The 18,911-nt window shown below is 39.8% G+C and overlaps 1 protein-coding gene and 1 long non-coding RNA gene across 4 annotated transcripts in view; one reads left to right on the top strand and one right to left on the bottom strand.

Moving 5' to 3' along the window:
- The window catches only part of SGMS2 (sphingomyelin synthase 2), an 88,465-nt gene that overhangs the window by 65,701 nt on the left and 3,853 nt on the right, over positions 1-18,911 (top strand). Inside the window, exons 1-5 of one of the 3 annotated variants that reach the window (XM_011945724.1) lie at positions 4,416-4,559; positions 6,443-7,141; positions 10,698-10,815; positions 14,302-14,455; positions 18,709-18,875. In XM_011945724.1, the coding sequence (XP_011801114.1) occupies positions 6,687-7,141; positions 10,698-10,815; positions 14,302-14,455; positions 18,709-18,875 (894 nt within the window). In that variant the 5' untranslated portion in view covers positions 4,416-4,559; positions 6,443-6,686. Of the gene's footprint in view, positions 1-4,415; positions 4,810-6,442; positions 7,142-10,697; positions 10,816-14,301; positions 14,456-18,708; positions 18,876-18,911 lie in introns of those variants that run through there. The other 2 variants (XM_011945725.1, XM_011945723.1) reach the window with 2 other exon arrangements.
- LOC105514395 overlaps positions 1-18,911 on the bottom strand; it is a 70,270-nt gene that overhangs the window by 27,975 nt on the left and 23,384 nt on the right. The window contains exon 2 of the long non-coding RNA XR_001002170.1: positions 4,248-4,788. This is a non-coding gene — a long non-coding RNA (uncharacterized LOC105514395). The remainder of the gene's footprint in view (positions 1-4,247; positions 4,789-18,911) is intronic.

Below are 18,911 nucleotides of genomic sequence, written 5' to 3' on the forward strand. Positions count from 1 at the left end.
TTGAGGTCCACTCCAGACCCTGTTTGCCTGGGTATCAGCTGTGGAGGCTGCAGAAGATAGACTATTGCTGAACAGTGAGTGTTGCTGTCTGATTCTTGCTCTGGAAGCTTTGTCTCACAGGTGTACCTAACCATGTGAGGTGTGAGGTGTCAGTCTGCACCTAGTGGGGGATGTCTCCCAGTTAGGCTACTCAGGGGTCAGGGACCCACTTGAGCAGGCAGTCTGTCTGTTCTCAGATCTCAACCTCTGTGCTGGTAGAACCACTGCTGTCTTCAAAGCTGTCAGACAGGGACATTTACCTCTGCAGAGGTTTCTGCTGCTTTTTGTTTAGCTATGCCCTGTCCCCAGAGGTGGAGTCTACAGAGGCAGGCAGGCCTCCTTGAGCTGCAGTGGGCTCCACCCAATTCGAGCTTCCTGATGGCTTTGTTTATCTACTTAAGCCTCAGCAATGGCGGGTGCCGCTCCCATAGCCTGGCTGCCGCCTTGCAGTTAGATCTCAGACTGCTGTGCTAGCAATGAAGGGAGGCTCCATGGGCGTGGGACCCTCTGGGCCAAGTGTGGCATATAATCTCCTGGTGTGTCATTTGCTAAGACCTTTGGTAAAGCGCAGTATTAGGGTGGGAGTTACCCGATTTTCCAGGTGTTGTCTGTCTCAATTTCCTTTGGCTAGGAAAAGGAATTCTCTTCCCCCTTGCACTTCCCAGGTGAGGCGATGCCTCGCCCTGCTTCAGCTCTTGCTGGTTGGGCCGCACTTGCGGACCAGCACTGACTGTCTGACACGCCCCAGTGAGATGAACCCGGTACCTCAGTTGAAAAGGCAGAAATTACCTGTCTTCTGTATCATTCACACTGGGAGCTGGAGGCTGGAGCTATTCCTATTTGGCCATCTTGGGCACACCCCAGATTTTCAGGATCTTGATAACCTGTTTCATAACCTTAGGTAGTTGTCAGCTTAGTAGCCTTAAATTTGCATATTAAAGGAAACAACTCAGGTGAAAATCAAATAGCAAAATTTGCATCATAAGATACAGAGAGAAAAAGTCTAGAGGGAGATTAAAGATGGATGCCAAATCAAACGTAAAATTATAAAAATCTATCATAGGATTGCATAAGGTGACCAATTTTATTTAGAGATTACCTATCTCTCTTTTAACCAGATCTCTGAACCCTGGGCAGAGCCCACACTGAATCCTGGGTTTCCAAAAAGGGAGACTTTTTGTGAGGCTAGACCATGTGATGTTTTTATGGTGCACTTTAAAAAATTTTTTTACACAAAGATATTTCTAAGTGTCTAAACTACACTTTTCTTTAAAAACTGAACCATAGCCTCTGTTGCAGTAACTATTTTAGTCAATAAATCAGGTAACAATACAAAAGCAAGCAGTTTAAAAGCTGAGATGAACTTGTCTGTTTACACTCTTGAAGTTCTGTAAGGAGAAACAGGTTTCTCCCTGAAAGGGAGTCTGATGCCTTCTCCATTTTCTTTAAGGAACCCCAGGCTATTATAAAGTATTTTTGGTCCCTCATGCAGCAGAGGATGAAAGAGAAAGGAGAGACAGCAGAAGTAAAGGAAGAAAACAGAATCCAGTCAACTGAGAAGAAAAAATTTTTTTAAAAAGGGTGCTGGGCATGGTGGCTCATACCTATAATTCCAGCATTTTGGGAGGCCAAGGCAGGTGGATCAACTGAGGTCAGGAGTTCAAGACCAGCCTGGTTAACATGGTGAAACCCCATCTGTACTAAAAATACAAAAATTAGCTGGGCATGGTGGTATGTGCCTGTAATCCCAGCTAGTGGGGAGACTGAAGCAGGAGAATCCTTTGAACCCAGGAGGCTGAGGTTGCAGTGAGCCACGATCACACCACTGCACTCCAGCCTGGACAACAGAGCAAAACTCTGTCTCAAAAAAAAAAGGGACAAGGTCCTAGGGGAGAAAAAAGAAATAAAAACATGAAGTCCTCTTAAATACAAACACATGCAAATGTACAGACCCACATCGTGGATGCTAGTTTTCAATTAAGCTGACTTTAACTATTGAGTTCCTTTAAAAAAAAAATACTCTTTAAATCTCATTTCCATATTTCATGAGCTAGGACAAATTGCTGCTATTTCAGAAGTACCAAGTATCAAACCAGAAAGGGCTTGATTTAGTAACCAAACCTCAGGCTGTTATGGTGGGAAAAGAAAAGGCAGAACCTTAGCTATTGAAATGCAGCATGGGGTGACCGCCATTGCTTTCAGTTTGACCTGGCTAGCAAAAAGGTGGCTTTGTTATGTAAATAAAGCTCCTTAAGTAATCAAAATAAAAAATCTTTCCTTTTCTTTTTTCCTTTTTCTGGCTGTTTTTCTCCCCCCACTATACACCTTACCATACTACCTTTTTTGTGTGTGTCTATGAGAATTTAGCCACTTCAGAGGCCTTGTTCCCCATAATTTGGAACTTTCATTCGGATTTGATCAAGTTGGATGAAGTTGGTCAAACCCAATGGGAAAAAGACTGAAACAATATCAAAAACAGAAACAATAAAAAAAAAGTTAAGCAAAACAAATGATTGTACAACTTATACGATTACTGAACGCTCTAATGGTAAAGAGACATTAAGAGCAGCTGGTTGTTAATGTTAACTTTAGCCAAGACAAACCCCGATTTAGTTAGTTATCTAGGGGTGGGTGGGTCTCAGGCTAAAGACTGCTGTCTATCCTAGTGAAGCAGCCTTGTTGTCTGGGGTGATACCTGAGGTTCATTGTCTCATGCAGAGGAAAACAAGGACATGGACACACAAGGAGAGGGGTTAAAAGCAGAGAATTAATAGGCAAAAGGAAAAGAGCTTTCTCTTGCAGAGAGAGGGGTCCCAAATGGGTTTCTGCTTCCTCAGTGAAATGCAGGAGGTTTTACAGATGAGCCTGAGGAGGTGGTGTTTGATTTACATAGGGCATGAAAGATTGCTTGGACCAGGTGTGCCATTTGCATAAGGGTGCAAAAAGCTGGCCGCCTCCACCCTAATCTTTTATTATGCAAATAGGTTATCTTCTTGGCCAGCACCATGTTGCCTGTATCTTTACGCATGGTGACAAAAGGAAAGATGGAGCCTCCACGTTGAACATACCTGGCTACCAGGTAGCCATTTTGTATTGGCACAGCTGCCAGCAGCAACCTGTGCAAGCTTCCAGCTTGCTTATCTATGTTTGCAGCTCAATTTTTCAGGCTGCTCTTCATTAGACAAAAAGAAACGTTTCTCAGGCTGCTTTCTGTTAGAAGGGAAGCCTTGCCGAGGACTCTTTTACCCTCACTATCTGCCTAAATAACTTTTCTATCTTCTGTGTCACTAGGAGCAGGAAAAAAAACTCATCTTCCCTGTTGGAAGGGAAACTCTGTAAAGGAGTTACCTGCGTTCCATCATCATGGAAGCAAGAAAACTTGTCTTCCTTGTGTTTGAAGCAACTAAAACTCCGAAAAAAGTTGTCACAGCAAAATAAACTTTAGATCTCAAGCAGAATTGGGGAGATCAGGGATTCTCTGGAATGGGTGCTTCCAGGCCTCAGCAAATTGTCCTATTGGTTTAAGCCATAAAGATAGCCCAAGACTGAACCAAGCACTGATAGATTTGTCAAAGGTTAGGGGCACCTCCACTCAGAATCCCTCTGTAGTTACCAAAATGTGAACCCTGAAAATTTGAGACAGGTCTCAGTTAATTTAGAAAGTATTTTGCCAAGGTTGAGGATGCACGCCCATGACACAGCCTCGGGAGGTCTTGATGACATGTGCCCAAGGTGGTCAGAGCACAGTTTGGTTTTATACATCTTAAGGGGACATGAGACATGAATCAACATATGTAAGATGAACCTTGGTTCGGTCTGGAAAGGTGGGACAACTCAAAGCAGGGAGGGGGCTTCCAGGTAGATAAGAGATAAATGGTTGCATTCTTTTGGGCTTCTGATTAGCCTCTCCAAAGGAGGCAATGAGATATGCATTTATCTCAGTGAGCAGATGTGTGAGAATGAGAGGCAGGTTTGCCCTAAGCAGTTCCCAGCTTGACTTTTCCCTCTAGCTTAGTGATTTTGGGACCCTGAGATATTTTCCTTTCACAATAGGAATGAATATGTTGTGATCATTGTCTTGATGACAAACATTCTGTCCCAAGATTTGTTGACACATGATGAATGTGCTGTGTATATTTAATCTTAATGAAATCCCAAGGAAAATATTAATTTTAACACTAATGACAATAAATGGGCATTGTACTCACATAGTGTTCTTACTCCCAGGGGCACAAAGCTCTTCACAATTATTTCAGTCATTCTCATAGCAGTCCCATGAGGTGGGTGGCTGAGTGTTTCCTCTTGGAAAAAAAAAAAGAAAAAAGGTTACTAATTGGATTTTCTTCTGTTCCACATTCTGTGTTCTAGAACCAAGTAGCTACCTTATAAAGACGATCTGTACATCCACTGTGAAATGGAGTTTCAAAATCACAGGCTTCTTTCACACATGAACACAAGTCTAGGAGCACATATGAAAGAGTAAAGTTGAAGGAATTTGGATGATGGTTTGGCAAGATGCTGTAAGTGGATTAGGCAAGGCTGCTAAAGAGAGATAGGAAATGGCTGTGTTAGTGCTTCGGACTGACCTCCGTTAGAAGTAGTAGTTCATGGCGTTGAAGGTTTGTTGCTGAAAATATCTTCCTGAGGCACCTCTTCATTGTGCTTATTCTTCCCACAACATTGTGCCAAGACACTGTCAAGCCAGAGGGCCACTGGGCCTTTCTTATCCTGCTGTAATAGCTGGGGGCTCTGCAGAAGGAAAAGAGAAAGGTGAGATGTTTATAATTCTCAGTAGCACCTTTTAGCTAGTCTCATGCTCCCTTATCCCCCATTTCTCTACCAGGCCAGCTTTCCACATGCTTTTGTTTTCTCAGAATCAGAGCCTGTGTGTGGACACATCTTGTCCTGGGAGTAGGGAAACAGTACAACTAAACCTCTCACTTTATCTAGTGATCAGCACATCCCTCTCCTTCCTTTCACAATATGCCAATCAGTCTTCTCCAGTAGTCTTTCATCGTTTTAGCCCTGTCTCTTTGGTTAGACTGCAAGCTCTTTGGCTGAATGTTCAGGTCAGGTGTTTTTCACTGCTTTTAATTTCCCCTACGTAGCCCTCAGCACCGGGGCATTTAGGTGTACAGTAAACACTTGTGGCTTATTTGCCACCCATAATTGTAAACAGGCATTGCCTGTACATATTGACTGCCATTTTCACTTTTTTTTTTCTTTCATTAAATAAAGGCTTAGCTGTCATCACTTTGAGTTTGTCCTCCTCAGTTTTCCCTGAAGTTACCCTGAAAGGGGGTAGGGGGGGCACTTTAAAATGCAGTGGATTGTGCTTAAGTTGAGCAGTGTATCCAGGGAGGGCACTAATTACAAGGTTTGAAAACCTCATCAGGTGGCTGGCTTCTGTAGCAGGACTAAAAGACTGCTCTCCTAAATTGAGAACAGCTGGGGCTGTGTACTAGCAAGTATAAAAGAGGTGGCAGTGGTGCCCTGTGTCCTAAAGAAATGTGTGCTCTCTGGACCCTGTGGAGCTGAAGCCAAAGGTAGTTATCCTCATCAGTGTCGTGGTGGGTGAGTCCCCTGAGCTGGTCCTCTGGAGGCCCGTTTCTATTGTTTGGTAGAAACTGTGGTGGCTGCATCAAAATGTTGTTAGTTACTAATTTATCATGCCAATTGTAGTGAGATATTTTTATCCTTCAAATAAATTCTACTTGTTACCTGCGTGAGAGACATAGCTAAAGCTTGGTGTATCTTTTCAGAGTTATTTTGAAGACTGCCAGCTTTTCTTGTGTATGGCATGCATCTCCGAATATAAAAGGATAAACTGAGGCTGTGCCATTTTAAATATCTTGAATGTATTGCTCTTGAATCTGTTCTTAAAAGCGATCACTTAAAAAGACTTCTGTTTTTTAATTAGAAAATAGAAAACTGACTATTTTGACAAATGCAGTGTTAACAATTATTCAATGCATATAAGCCACTTACCAGTTTTGTATTCTTTCTTTATGGCTCATAGAAAATACAGTCTTTGGAAGGATTGATGTGATCTCTGGGAATTTCTAGCTTATTATGACTTCATGGTTAGCAACAAGTGACAGTGTCTGATGAAGTGTTTGCAATGTTGGGTCCGTATTTTTCTTTAAGGAAATTTAAAGGGAACTGATTGTTAAAATGTTCCTATTTCTACCGATACTAGCTCAAAAAGAGACGAGAATTCCAAGATAAAACAGTTCAGTATTTTGTAAATCAACTTGATCTCGGCAGCTTTAACTAGGTTCTGACATTATGTTTATAAGGAAATGACTTTGGTATTTGTTTCCTTATTTTAAGAAATTTTTTTTTTGGATGGTTGATAATTGGACAAGCATAGTTTCTGAACATAATTTTGTTTTGCTTTTAGGTGGGATAGTAACATCTTTTTGAGGGAAGAATTGGCTTCCTTTCTTGAAAGTGGTGAAAGTACAGCATATAGCTGCATGGAAGGAACAGTAATCAGATGGCTACCTTCTACCTTTTGTGTTAGGAAACAAAGTCCATTGTAAGAGTCCATGTTGATCTTGGAAATAGAAGGATTGAAAAAAGCTAAATTTCCACAAAGAACAAGAACTTGACCGTCTCCTTTTTGATCTGAAGACTAGGGGACGATGGATATCATAGAGACAGCAAAACTTGAAGAACATTTGGAAAATCAACCCAGTGATCCTACGAACACTTACGCAAGACCCACTGAACCTGTTGAAGAAGAAAACAAAAATGGCAATGGTAAACCCAAGAGCTTATCCAGTGGGCTGCGAAAAGGCACCAAAAAGTACCCGGACTATATCCAAATTGCTATGCCCACTGAATCAAGGAACAAATTTCCACTAGAGTGGTGGAAAACAGGCATTGCCTTCATATATGCAGTTTTCAACCTCGTCTTGACAACCGTCATGATCACAGTTGTACATGAGAGGGTCCCTCCCAAGGAGCTTAGCCCTCCACTCCCAGACAAGTTTTTTGATTATATTGATAGGGTGAAATGGGCATTTTCTGTATCAGAAATAAATGGGATTATATTAGTTGGATTATGGATCACCCAGTGGCTGTTTCTGAGATACAAGTAAGTAAATCTAATGTTTTGGGGATTTGCCGTGGGTTTGTTTTTGAGTGAATAGATGAGTAATTGAGATCATCTTTCCTTTTTTTCTAATAAATTCAGTCTTACTCAAACATTTGACGAAAGAAAGCAGTAGAAAGCTCTACCACATTGAATAAATTCAGTCACTATTCAGTAAGTGTTTGTTGAGCAACTGTGTATGAAAGTGGCAGTGTACAGCAGTACTGTGGTGGGTGACTCAGAGTTGATGAATTTAAGGTGCAGTTCCTGACTTCCAGCAACTTGGTGCTGTGGTATTTGTATGATAAATCAAGAGGCTTGGAAAGGAATAACATTCACTTCCATCATGTTTGTTATTTCAGGCTCTTGACAAGTGGGAAAAGGAATAGGTTGAGAAACTTTTTTCTCCATTACTCATAATGTGATGTCTGTATTGGTCTAGAGTCAATAGCCTGCTTTAAGGTTTGCCTGGATTCAGTTCTCAAATTTTACATTTCTGTGGGGCTGGGTGTGTGGGTGTGGTTTTGGTTTTTTGTTTGCTTGCTATCTAGTTACAAGAGTTTAAGAAACTGAGTTTAGAACTGAATCCATGCGGTTTTGATTTTTAGATTTCTAAAGTAAACTTGCCCTCTGGTTTTCCTTGGACATCACAAAGGAGCTCATGGTTCACTGGGTTCAGCCTCCTCATTTTTGGAATAGTAGGAAATCAAGAAGAAATAAGTCAGGTACTTTTGCTTTGAAGACACTTAAGAATTGGACATAGCCCTGAAGTGGTTATTTCTGCTTCTCTATGTGAATTCTGACTCCTAGTCCATAAAAACAAAGGCTCCTTAATTCCTCCTTTCCTCTCATTCATCATTTAGACATTTGTTTTCTACTGGGATGGTAGTGATTAAATCACTAAAATATGATTTTGATCAAAACACTGACCATAATATGGAGTTTAAAAATGTAATATATGCTAACTTGTATACAATCTGAAGATTCCAGGTCAAATAGGATTTCAGTATTAATGCCACAAGATCATTCTTAGAGAATGTTGGCTGTATTGTTTTTCACTTGGTAACGTTTTTCATTACTTGATCAATTATAGAACTCTCAATGTGGTATATCCACTCAGACCCTAACACTGTTACTGTTTTGTGATTAGAGGAATTCAAAGAGTTCCCCAAATGCAACTTTGCAGTCTTAAAACCTTATTCCACAAACTGCAGTCATTCCTAAGCATTTTCCTTAATATAACTCTTCATGTGTTTCCTTAATATGCTTAAGTAATAGACTTAACTATGAGTTGTCTTTTACTTAAAAAACTAACCTGCTCCTTAAATTGTTAAAGGATGCTTTATGCTAAAAGCAAAAAAATGTATTTATGAACTTCAGTGTTTTTCTTTTTAGTGTCTGGAAATTAACACAATGTAAGAGAGCCTGCTAAGGCTGCAGATAATTTGCTTTCTCCTTTATTTAGAGCAAGGTTTTATTGATATATGTGTGAAACGAGAAATTGTCCAGGATCTGGTAAGTATGTGGACTCCACCCTGAAGTATAGTCTTTCCCTCAATTTAGCTATATTTTCATCTAGATTCTTTTTGAATTTTCATTAGATAGTTATTGTTAACTGCCTCTACTTACCACCTTAGATTTCAACATGTCCAAACACAGGGTCACATAGCCGGACCATACATTTTAATGATATCCACTGTTTCAGTTGCAATTCACACAAGTTTGCCTTTTTACATTTGAAGTAGAATTGGATCTTACATTTTAGTAACTAGTAGAATAATTTTTATAACCTGTTTTGAGCATCCTAGCTGAATGAGGAATGTTGCTTACTCTCTTAAAAGCACCTTTCAAAGCTATGGTAAAAAAATCATTAGCACTAGTTCATTTTCTAAATAAGGCTGTAGAGTACATCTTTCACCTTCTAAGTTTTCTGTTTTGAGTACAGCTGAACTCAGAATGCTGGGATGAATGTAATTGACTCATAATAATTTCTGCTTATTACTTCACCTTGTCTAACAGCATGGAGCACAATTCAAAACAGCACTCTGTTGGAACCTGAGGTTGGATCAAAGGCTGAATTGGTTTTCCCTTAACCAAGGGGAGAAACTCAGCACTGTTTATTACCTGCTCCTTTTTAGTACCAGGAAAGGCAGAACTAGAATAGCAAGCCTTTAAAGAAATGCCTTAGGGATAAATAAATACTCTCATCTACCAGTCTAGGTGGTGTTCCCTTCTATTTTTTTTTCTTTTGACCCCAGAAACCTTGGAATACTCTTAAAATAGCGGTTGGAAACAGACAGCTGAAATATATATTTATACATAATTCTTGAAATTAGAAGTTCCAGATGGTACCTGAGTTAGACCTTGATTCATGTCAGAACTACAATCTTAGGGAAAACTTAAAATATGTCACATTACCTGAAACTGCCTGTTTTTCCTGAAGTCTTTGATCACTACCAGTCTTGAAAGCTTGAGAGCTCTGAAAATGAGAGACCTAGAGTAATATGTTTTATGTACTAAGGAAATTACACCTAGCAAGTCTAGGGGCTTTATGTGGAGTCCCACTCATCTCTTAATCCCCAGAGCCCAGAGCTTACAGACCTAACTATACAACAGAAAAGGAGCTGTCCTGTTCAGTTGGATTGAGGACAGTCAGACCTGTGATGCCCATTCAGATACCCATGAGGCAATGGTACAATGGCAGAGCCCTTCCCTTTTGAAGACAGGATCCTCAGTCATCCACTGGGAAGCCTGCCTTAGGCTGAGGACTCAGGTCGTGAAGCACAGGGACTAATGTTAGTTAAGACAACTTTCTTCCCACAGAAATATAAAGTGAAAAATGACTTGTGGGATGTTTTTGTCCTTTTTTGATCAAGATTGAATAAAATAATCAGCTTACAATTCACTATTAAATGTAATTAATTGTATGAGAACACTTATGGACATTTTCAAGATAGAGTTTTTTGAAAATCTATTTAGCCACAGAGAGAATAGTTCATGCCTGTGTTGTCAAAATACCTTCAGATGGTCTTCAAATAAACCCTGCTTATACCGTGGGTTAAATGTGTTGTCACATTTCCCTATGTGTCTAATTATGTAATGTCACCTTGACTCATTAGTTAATTTCTCTGTGATCGTAGCTTGCTTATTCCTTTCATATGTTCTCAAGAGAGGGTTTTAATGCAATGAGTTGACTGAAAATACAGACAGGTTCATTGAATTCTCTGGTAAAGAGTACCTTTGAGGAGAGGTGATTATGTAGACTCTTCGTCTACTTCAGTTGCCCCACTCCACACACACATATCCTTTGGAAGTCAAACCACCTAGATTTATTGCAGTAAGTGAATCTTCATTTTGAAAACTGTGGTGCAATCTCTCCATGGAACTGTAGGGATGGGCAACTCACAAGTAAGCCTTTAAACTCTGTGAAACTGTGGTTTGTTTGTTAATGCCATTCTGTACCGATTATTCTTTATCCTGTTAAACATTGTTTTATTTTTCATTAGGAATAAAAACAACCATTAAACTTGTTTTTCCCCATCCCTATTTTTTCCTTTAGGTCAATAGTGGGACGCAGATTCTGTTTTATTATTGGAACTTTATACCTGTATCGCTGCATTACAATGTATGTTACTACTCTACCTGTGCCTGGAATGCATTTCCAGTGTGCTCCAAAGGTCAGTACTTCCAAACTACCACTTGGAAGAAACCAGGCAAACAGTCATTGATCACTTACCCTTTATTATACATTCTTCTAGACACTTTCCTATGTGTTAACTGAAATCTAGCATCTTTTCTATCTTCTATTTAGATTTGAGAGGAAGAAATTAAAATGTATTTATAAAATATATTTTGTGCTAAAAAAAATGTATTTTCTGCTAACTGAAAATTACCATTGGGGGTTTGACTCTGCTTTGTTACCTTCTCATTTACTTATTCATTAATGCACTCATTCTATAGGCATTAAGCTTATGTACCAGGGATTGTAGTAACCCAAACAATGTCCCTCTTCTGGAGCTTATATTCTATTAGGAATGACAAATTATAAACAAAGTCATAATTTGTCACATGATGATAAGTCAGGTGATTGTCACATGGAAAACAGCAGAGCTGAGTAAGGTGAAAGGGTGCTTGAGGGTTCTATTTGATATAGAAGTCAGGAAAGGCTTCTTTAATAACAAAGCATTTGGGCAGGAACCAAGACCAGGAAATGAGGCATGTGGATGGCATGAGAGCTCTAGGCTAAAACACTGCGTATTCACAGTGAATAAACGAAGAGTAGGGAGGCCGGTGTGTCAGAGTGGAGTTGTGAAGGGTTGGGGTGTGCAGACCACAGATCACATAGGGTCTCGCAGTGCGGTATAGGAACTTCAGCCTTAGCGGTAGCAGTGGAAATAATGAGAAGTTGTTCAGTTCGGGATATGCTAGTAACTTGGATATGGGTTTGAGAGAAAGGAGTCAAGGATGACTCCAAGGTTTTTAGCAGCTGGAAGGAGAGAGTGGCCTTTGAGTGAGACAGTGCGTGAGGATGTCTTCTGAAACCGTCCTAAGAAGGAATTACAGTTTATCCAGGAAGAGCGAGTTCTTGAGAGAGCTGTTAATCATCTCGGACTTCAGTGCACCCTGGTTTACAAAATGGAAAATTACAAATCATGTGCGTTCTGGACAAAGGAATGAAGTCTAACATCATATTTTACTGAACACTAAGCAGATGTCTGAGGTGAAAGAAAAATCGAGCTTCTCTGAAGACGTCCACAGTCTCCCTCACCAAATATAGGTGTGGTTGGAGAAGCTATACTTTTCCAAAGCCATCAAAGCAGAAAATGTCTGTAATTAAAACAGTGTACATATTGAATTTAAACACTGGCTGATTTTAGTGAAGCTAATTTAAGGCGTGGGAGAAGTTCAGAAGTGTAATAAACACTTCTAAGGGGCTATTGCAATGTGTTAAATGGAGAAATGGCCACAGAAAAGAAGGCAAACCCATCTTAGTAACGGATGAGGTTTGCAGGATGAATTGCTATGATTACAGAAAGAAAGTAAATTAAAGATTGTCCTCTGTGGAAGAGTTGCAATCTTCAGAAGCCACATCAGTGCTGTTGGATAGCCAAGCTATAAATAGTCATAGTGCAACCTCTGATAACATCCTTACTAATCATCTCCCAGGTTCACTTGTCGGGACCCCTTCCTGAAGCATAAGCAAGCTATACATGCCTGAATCATGGTTCAGTAAAACAAACACAAATCACTTAGTTTGACTAGAGGTGAGATGGTGTCATAGAACAGGCATCAGAGTTGTGTTCTGAATTTGGTTCATCTGCTGGCTTTGGGTGCTGCTTAGATGTTTATGGTTACAAAGCTATTAGATAATCTATTTGTCTCCTGTGTTGCTGACTCTCTAGAATGTCCTTCATGACTATAAGGAATATCAGAACTTTGTATATGGAAGCCACTCACTATGGAAAAGTGTCATATCTGTTATAGTAATTGATGCCTGTACAACTTGTAACTCACCAGACATGCTTACAAGAGCCATCATAGTGAAAGCTTTGCTTTCCTAGTTTTCCAGTTGCCTTCTCCTTTATGTATCCTATGATTCACTTTTAATTTTTTGCTTAGAATTTCCTTTAATCTCCAATCCAAGTTTTGATTGACAGTCGGACAATCTGTATTCTTCAAAGTGTGTTGGCCCAGTTATTATAAAATGATTACATGAAAAGATTTAGCTTTGCAAACCTATTTTTCCACATACAAGAATGTTTGGCTGGGAGAGCAACATTCCCCTTCCCTGAGAAAGCTTTCTAGGGCGAGCTATCCCTCACCTTGGCCATAGGTGGCCAAACACCTACTTTTTTTTTTTTGAGACAGAGTTTTGCTCTTGTTGCCCAGGCTGGAGTGCAATGGTGCAATCTTGACTCACCGCAACCTCCGCCTCCCAGGTTCAAGCAATTCTCCTGCCTCAGTGTCCTGAGTAGCTGGGATTACAGTCATGTGCCACCACACCTAGCTAGTTTTTTTTTTTTTTTTTTTAGTAGAGACGAGTTTCTCCATGTTGATCAGATTGATCTCGAACTCTCGACCTCAGATACTTACCTTCTTAATGGAAGAAACAGTGTAGATGATAAGCTTCCCTGTTTGGCAGCAGCCAAGTTGGTCTCTCCTGTGCCTAATGTACCACCATTGCACTCCAACCTGGGTGAAAGAGCAAGACCCTGTCTCAAAAGGTCTTTCTATATTTCTCTTCCGTGTATTCTATTACATGATTTTTTTTTCTGAGCATTATTCTTTGATTTTCTCAATCAATTTGCTCTACACTTGTCTGATCTGAATCCCCCACCCCATCTAGCCCCTCAATAATTCAGTATTCCAATTTTCTGTGCCTACAGTTTTGACCAACTCCTTCCTGTATGATTAAATTGTAATGGAGTACAAACCTCTCCAGCCCTTGGCCTAGCCCAGCATTGTTTCTCATGTCATCACAGTGGCTTTGCGGGGCTGCTGCACCTTGTCCAAAGGAGTTCTCCTAGCCTCCTGCCATAGCACACAGACTATTTCTTTAGGCATGTTTTTCCTAATCAAAGCTACTCATTTTTAAAGCTGCCAGTACATCCCTAATCCATCATTTTCAAACCTATTTAAATTATTTAATGAGTTGCAACTCCTCTTCTTAATTGTAAATGTTTTGATCAGACATTAATACAGCTATATGTCTGTCCACTTTAGGCTGCCCACCTAATACAAGGTACCAATACACTGTAGAGAATATTGGTAATGTGGTATGCAGCTGAATCAAATATTAACCATTCAAAACCCTCACTTCCCCCTGCAAAAAGGAAAGAAAGTAGCTTTGATCTGCTTTTTAGCATATAGCCGTGGTGAAGTCACTGGTTATTAATATTTTTAAAAGCTTTGCCCAAGGACACACCACCACCAAGACATATTATTAGTAACATATTGAATAATTTAAAACATGTCAATAAAACTTGCCAATAAATGAATAAAACCCAGTTTGAAGAGCTTCTCCTTGGATTCTTTTTGACTTTTTAGGTTAAAAAGAAAAAAAAAATCACAACCTGGTGTCCTTTCTAAGAGTCACACAATTAGACTGAAATATGATTTTAGCCACTTGTAAATTCCCTTCTTAATCTTCTTGTGTCGTTCAGCTTAATGGAGACTCTCAGGCAAAAGTACAACGGATTCTACGATTGATTTCTGGTGGTGGATTGTCCATAACTGGATCACATATCTTATGTGGAGACTTCCTCTTCAGCGGTCACACGGTTACGCTGACACTGACTTATTTGTTCATCAAAGAATGTAAGTAATAGCCCATTCCCACTGAACTGATAACTGTAGTGGGAGGGGTCCCTGGGCTCTGAAATTGATAGGAGCCCTTATTCTCTTGGGATTGATAAGCTGTGAAAGAGACAGGTGTGTGTGTGTGTGTGTGTGTGTGAATATATGTGTGTGTATGTATAGATATATAAAAAATTTCAACTAGTCATATGTGATTTGAACCCTGAAGGCTTAAAACCTGGCCCTGGCTTCTCTCTAGCATTTAACATGCCTCTAAAACATCTCCCATCTTGGTTAGTACTTCTTAAGGTATGAAAATCTATCTTAATATTGGAATTAATTGTTAATTTTGTTGCAAAAAGGATTGGTACATTCTAAAGACAGTTGTAATAACCTTTGCATTATTTGTAGGACACTGCCATTCTAGCATTCCAAATAATTCAGTTAATGTGTTCCTCTTTTTAAAACATTTCCAAGTCCCACTTTATTCTAATTTCATCATTTTCCAGCACTTTCTATGCTTTCATAGGAGTCTTCATGGACCATTTTGCCAATACTGATTATTTTCTTCTCAAGAAGAAATGTGGTGGCAAGAAATAAAAATCTTTCTATATTTATATGCTTAGTTCACATTATACAAAATCCTTGGGTTTTCTAGTAGGTTTTATGGCCAAAATCATGTCTATCATGTCTTGTTCTTTGTAGGGTTGTAATGTTTTAGTTGCCCAGTAGATCCCATTTTTATATCTTTCCGAGGTTTTGTATATTTAGGCCTGTTACCTCAAAATCCTTTTGAAGTAATAATGCTTCTCCCTTCAGGTTTGCAAAGCTGGTCAGTATTACCCTTCATCTTTAGTTCCAAGTTACCTCATGCCAGTATTTTTTAGAGGTTTATCTTAATCCTTTTCACTGGACATATTTAAAAGGAGGTCTTTCAGCAGAGAGCAGCAGAAGGCAGCTTCCCCTCCCCTGTCCTCCTTGCTCTTCCTCCTCTCTTGGCCCTTTGTTAATCCAAATAGGTTTATCCTAATTGAATGGTGGTGTAGAAGTCAAGGGTTATCTTCAGTGGTGCAGAAGTGAATTATTGCCCCTTTGATGACCTGGGGTGTTTGGTTTAAGTTCTGCTGTGAGGGCAAGATGACAAAAGAGTTGAGGTTCTCTGTAGTAGATGAAGTCAAGTCTTTTTTTGTGAGAATTGTAGCATCTCTTCGTTGCTTCCTTTGTAAATTCTACATACAGACTTGCAGTAGGGAGAATATTGGGATACATGTGGGGTCTTCATACTTGACTTAAAAGTTGAAGCCTCTGCACCTTTTCCCTTATTTGTATTCTCACACTCTTGGGGTAGTGGGGTGGGTCCTGGATCTGTCTCTGCACCATCATCAGAGGATGGTCTCTCCCTTAAATTTAGTCACTCCATTTCTAATATTGAGTTATTGGTTGTGGGGGGTTGGGTGGAAGGATATATGTTGCTATGGTTCTAACTCTAATTTTGCCAAGGAAAGTTCCATCAGTGTGCAATGTAAGATCAGTCATTGTCTAGTCTAGATGTACATTTTAGTTTCGGATCTTCTCTCTAATCTGAGGATCATAAAAAACTTACAGAAGGAGATGGGGATGAGGGTGGAGGTGGGGGAAGTGTATTTCAGAGTGAAGGCATTGTAGGTTTAAAGTAATAAATACACCCCCAGGAAACTTAGATTCAGTTTTCTAAAAATAACTGAAAACCAACTGATATTAACTGTATTAGTCTGTTTTCATGCTGCTGATAAAGACGTAACCAAGACTGGGTAATTTATAAAGAAAAGTGGTTTAATGGACTCACAGTTCCATGTGGCCGAGGAGGCCTCACAATCATGGTGGAAGGCAGAAGCCACATCTTACATGGCAGCAGACAAGAGAGAATGAGAGCCAAGCAAAAGGGGTTTCCCCTTATAAAATCATCAGATCTTGTGAGACTTATTTCCCACCACAAGAACAGTATGGGGAAAACCATCCCCGTGATTCAGTTATCTCCCACCAGGTCCCTCCCACAACACATGAGAATTATGAGAGCTACAATTCAAGATTTGGGTGGGGACACAGCCAAACCATATCATTAACAATATTAGCAAATAGACATAATACTTACTCTGTCCCAGGCACTATTCTAGGGCCTTGATGCAAATTAACTCATTTGAGCCTTACAACCACCATCTGAGGGATGCACTATTTTTTCCCATTTTTCAGATGAGTGAACTTAAGCATAAAGTGATTGGCCACAGTGCACAGCCATCATTTGGAGAAGTGGGTATTCAAGTTGAAGCAGACTGAATCCAGAGGTTTTGCTTTTAATTTCTTGGCTCTGTTTAGAACTTTGGAAATTCAAGCTGGCTGACTCTATTGTATTGCCAAGGAATAGTATACTTATCTATAAGCAGGGATATTGCTCATTATTGTACATTCTTTCACCTCAGAGCAACAGCAAGGCAACTTGTGATTGATTTTATACTTTAATGAAGGCCACTCAGTATGTAGAGACGTTTTTCCCCAAGACATGATTTTGACTAGAGGTTTCTAAAATTGTGTAAATATATATATAGCATGCAAGGAATAGCATTTTGCTTTCTCCAATTTTTGGTGAGAAATAAAGGGACATATCTGTAATACTTAACACAAACTCAATTTTATAGTCAATTCTGTATGTAAGCAGAGCATTCCATGTTTATGTCTGCTTTTTTTCTAGGCAATTAGGAAAAACATTTATCTTCTAAATTATACTGTACATTCTTGTTCTGAGTAAGCAGTGGTTCCAGTGGTTTCTTTGAAAAGTCTGCTTCTAGAATTAGATGCATCATTTATATATTTTTACTTTCCACCTTTTGATCAGTTTGGACTCTTTCCTTCTTTGCTGTGTTGTCATGAGTGGATTTAAATTTAGTTGTGAGAGCACATGAAAATGTGGCACCAGGACCATTTTGGGGTTAACAAGGGAGGGCTTCATACAGTCGTGCACATATTATGTATAATTGGGGTGTAGATTCCTGATAAAATTAGCCTGGAGAAATCAGACTAGCTGTTAGTGCCAAACATCTGGCTAGCAGAGAACAGTGTTTTGGTTTTTCACATTGCCATCCTACCAAGTCCATTGTCTCTATTAGTTAATGCCTCCTAGGGCTAGAATTCCACACAGACAGTGATGTTAACTACTATTTGTGTCATCATCTAGCTCATTGTTATCCCTAGGGGATGAGTGAGAAAGTAAGAGGATTACCATTTTGCCATTTCTATTTCAAAACACCTTCTATTCAATCTTTTCTTTGGGTCAGCCAGTGTTCTCAGTTAATGAGTGGTGGGCCCAATGTGGTAGCATAGTAAGAAATACATTTTTATGAGAAAGCACTGCTGGGGTTTCCAGCTATTCCTAAAACCTCACTTGCAATTCCATGAGTAGTAAAAAGAAGGTTCAGGCCACCTCTATACCTACTTCAGCTTTGCTTCTTGTGAATAAACGAATGCAAAATAGTTCTAGTTTGCCCAAACATTTTGAACTTCTAAGGTAAATACCAGATGACCTGTACGTTGGGAAGCAGGATTGCGAAGAGACCTTAGTGAGTGCCATAGTTGTTTCTTACAGCTGGTAAGTAGAATGAACTTTTAAGTGGCCTTACCAGGAAGGCTGAGTCCATAAGTGAATGGTCAGGAATCCTAACCTTTACAGAGGGAATGTTTTATAGTTAGTATTAGCAATAACAGTGTAAAATTGCTGAGAATCAAAATACTGCTAGCCACAAGGCCATTCCTTCTGATGCCCTTACCCTACACATACCCCTAGAGAAATAATGTAAATTTAAAACCTGAAATTACTCCTGTTTTCCCATTTCCCTCCTTATTTTCATAGACAACCACCTTTTCTTTTGACCCCTACTATCTTTCTTTCCAGTGGGAAAGTGGCTCCTTTATGTGAGCCAGTATGCAATTCCAGCCAACCTAATAAACAATTCTGTTCTCTTTCTTATGAAACAGCTTATTCACATGGGCAAGGCCTAGAATGTCTAGCGTTGCCAGCTTTCCCAGTGAATGACTATTACGCCCACTGCCAGGGAGCCCCTCTGCCTCCCCCCTACCTGAGCACATCCTGGGCAGTTCATAGTGACTCAGTTTACGTTATCAGTTTTCTCCTTCTGGCGACCTCTTGATCCTGGGTTATTCTACTTAAGGTCGTTAGGACAGACTGTAATCATTATATTCATCTCTGGGAATCTTATTAACTCTGTAATTTTTCTGCTGTCCAGATTCGCCTCGTCACTTCTGGTGGTATCATTTAATCTGCTGGCTGCTGAGTGCTGCCGGGATCATCTGCATTCTTGTAGCACATGAACACTACACTGTCGATGTGATCATTGCTTATTATATCACAACACGACTGTTTTGGTGGTACCATTCAATGGCCAATGAAAAGGTGAGAGCAGTGAAGATGCTTGAATAATTTCTTTGC

The sequence above is a fragment of the Colobus angolensis genome, unplaced genomic scaffold, assembly GCF_000951035.1.
Source record: "Colobus angolensis palliatus isolate OR3802 unplaced genomic scaffold, Cang.pa_1.0 Scaffold244, whole genome shotgun sequence".
In the NCBI taxonomy this organism is placed as follows: Eukaryota; Metazoa; Chordata; class Mammalia; order Primates; family Cercopithecidae; genus Colobus; species Colobus angolensis.